Source organism: Bison bison, unplaced genomic scaffold (genome assembly GCF_000754665.1).
Source record: "Bison bison bison isolate TAMUID 2011002044 unplaced genomic scaffold, Bison_UMD1.0 scf7180017860456, whole genome shotgun sequence".
Taxonomy (NCBI): domain Eukaryota; kingdom Metazoa; phylum Chordata; class Mammalia; order Artiodactyla; family Bovidae; genus Bison; species Bison bison.
Window position 1 is genome coordinate 3,255 of NW_011491028.1, and position 2,615 is coordinate 5,869.

At 40.5% G+C, this 2,615-nt stretch overlaps 1 protein-coding gene across 4 annotated transcripts in view; it reads right to left on the reverse strand.

Annotated features, from left to right (window-relative positions):
- Positions 1–762: 762 nt before the first annotated feature.
- LOC104982765 (bifunctional 3'-phosphoadenosine 5'-phosphosulfate synthase 2) overlaps positions 763–2,615 on the reverse strand; it is a 95,019-nt gene continuing 93,166 nt past the window's right edge. For all 4 annotated transcript variants that reach the window (XM_010832187.1, XM_010832185.1, XM_010832186.1 and 1 more), the window contains one exon: positions 763–944. In XM_010832187.1, coding sequence (XP_010830489.1) covers positions 801–944 — 144 coding nt within the window. In that variant the 3' untranslated portion in view covers positions 763–800. The remainder of the gene's footprint in view (positions 945–2,615) is intronic.

Sequence of the window (2,615 nt, forward strand, 5' to 3'; positions counted from 1 at the left end):
TCTTATGGACTCTGTTGGAGAGGGAGAGGGTGGGAAGATTTGGGAGAATGGCATTGAAACATGTATAATATCATGTATGAAACGAGTTGCCAGTCCAGGTTTGATGCACGATACTGGACGCTTGGGGCTGGTGCACTGGGACGACCCAGAGGGATGGTGCGGGGAGGGAGGAGGGAGGGGGGTTCAGGATGGGGAGCACATGTATACCTGTGGCGGATTCATTTTGATGTTTGGCAAAACTAATACAATATTGTAAAGTTTAAAAATAAAATTAAAAAAAAAAAAAAGATAGATGAGTGCTGAAGAATTGATGCTTTTGAACTGTGGTGTTGCAGAAGACTCTTGAGAATCCCTTGGACTGCAAGGAGATCCAACCAGTCCATCCTAAAGGATATCAGTCCTGGGTGTTCATTGGAAGGACTGATGCTGAAGCTGAAACTCCAATATTTTGGCCACCTCATGTGAAGAATTGACTCATTGGAAAAGACCCTGATGCTGGGAGGGATTGGAGGCAGGAGGAGAAGGGGATGACAGCGGATGAGATGGTTGGATGGCATCACTGACTTGATGGACATGAGTTTGGGTAAACTCCGGGAGCTGGTGATGGACAGGGAGGTCTGTATGCTGCGATTCATGGGGTCGCAAAGAGTCAGACACGACTGAGAGACTGAACTGAACTGAGACATATCAATAGATAAAGGTTTTCAACTTTTCAAACCTGTAAACATGCTGTTTCCTAATATCCTTAATTCTATAAGCAGAGGATGATTAGGAGTATTAACAAATGCAGGAAAGTCAGCCTACATACCAGCATCCATTTCTTTACACTTCTGTTTGAGTTCCAGAGGTGTCAGGCGGTATTGGTCCAACCCATCATTCCACTGTATTCTTTCCAGCACCTGAAGGTCACCACCAACCAGCCAATCCCCACTTTCCATCACCATCTAGAAAGAATTTATTAAAATTCTTAGTGATACATATTGTTTTCTATTTTATCTCAGAAAGTTTCTTTTTCTGAACCAGTCTTGGGCCACTTGAACTAACTGCTTTCAGTTCTTCAACATTTCTAGCACAGTATATATCAAACTTTTTCATTTCTCAAATCCTTTTACTCTTAAAAATTATTGAGGATAAACAAGAACTTTTTTTAAATACTGATTATATCTATCATTATTTTCTGTTTTAGAGATTAAAAGTGAGAACCCTTAGGGCTTCCCTGGTAACCCAGTGGTAAAGAATCCACCTACCAAAACAGGAGACATGGGTTCCATCCTTGATCCAGGAAGATCCCACATGCCCTGGAGCAACTAAGCCTGTGCGTGCACCTGTGCTCTGGAGCAAACGAGCTGCAACTATTGAGCCCTAGAGCCTGTTCTCCACAAGAGAAGCCACTGCAATGAGAAGCCTGGCACTGCAACTACAGAATATCCCCCGCTTGTTGCAACTAGAGAAAAGCCTCCACACAGCAATGAAGACCCAGCACAGCCAAAAATGAAATTAATTTTAAACAAACTGAGAATCCTTAAAAATATTTACTGACCTAAAACTAACAATAATGAAGCCATTAAATATTAACATTTTATTTTTTGGTGAAAAATAATATTGTCCAAAAATATAAGTGAAAAGTAGCATTGTTTTATGTGTTTGCAAGTCTCTTCATTATCTGACTTAATAGAAGGCAGCTGGATTCTCATATCTACTTTTTAACTTATTCTATGGTAATATGTTATTTTGACTGAAACAGGTAAAGAAAATTCAACTTCAGGTAGGTGGTTGGAAAAGGGAAGAGTACTTGAATAGCCTTTTTCTATCATTGTGGATATTCTTCATTGATATAAAAAATTAAAGAACCAAATTTAAAAATCAGCCAAGAACTTCAACAGACATTTCTCCAAATATGATATACAGATGGCCAACAGGGACATGAAAAGATATCCAACACCACTAGTTATTGGAGAAATACAATCTCATACCTATTAGGGTGGCTACTATCACAAACAGAAAATATGAAGGGTGGGCAAGGATGTGGAGAACTCCCTCATGGACTGTTGGTGAGATTATAAAATGGTGCATCAGTCTGGAGTTTCTTCAAAAAATTAAAAATGCAGCTGACACATGATCTGGTAATCTCATTTCTGGATATATATCCAAAAGAATTAAAAGCAATGTCTCACAGAAATTTGCACATCCATATTCATATTGGGCTCCAAAATCACTGGAGATGGTGACTGCAGCCATGAAATTAAAAGACGCTTACTCCTTGGAAGGCAAGTTATGACCAACTTAGATAGCATATTCAAAAGCAGAGACATGACTTTGCCAACAAAGGTCCGTCTAGTCAAGACTATGATTTTTCCAGTGGTCATGTATGGATGTGAGAGTTGGACTGTGAAGAAGGCTGAGCGCCAAAGAATTGATGCTTTTGAACTGTGGTGTTGGAGAAGACTCTTGAGAGTCCCTTGGACTGCAAGGAGATCCAACCAGTCCATTCTGAAGGAGATCAGCCCTGGGTGTTCTTTGGAAGGAATGATGCTAAAGCTGAAACTCCAGTACTTTGGCCACCTCATGCGAAGAGTTGACTCATTGGAAAAGACTCTGATGCTGGGAGGGGTTGG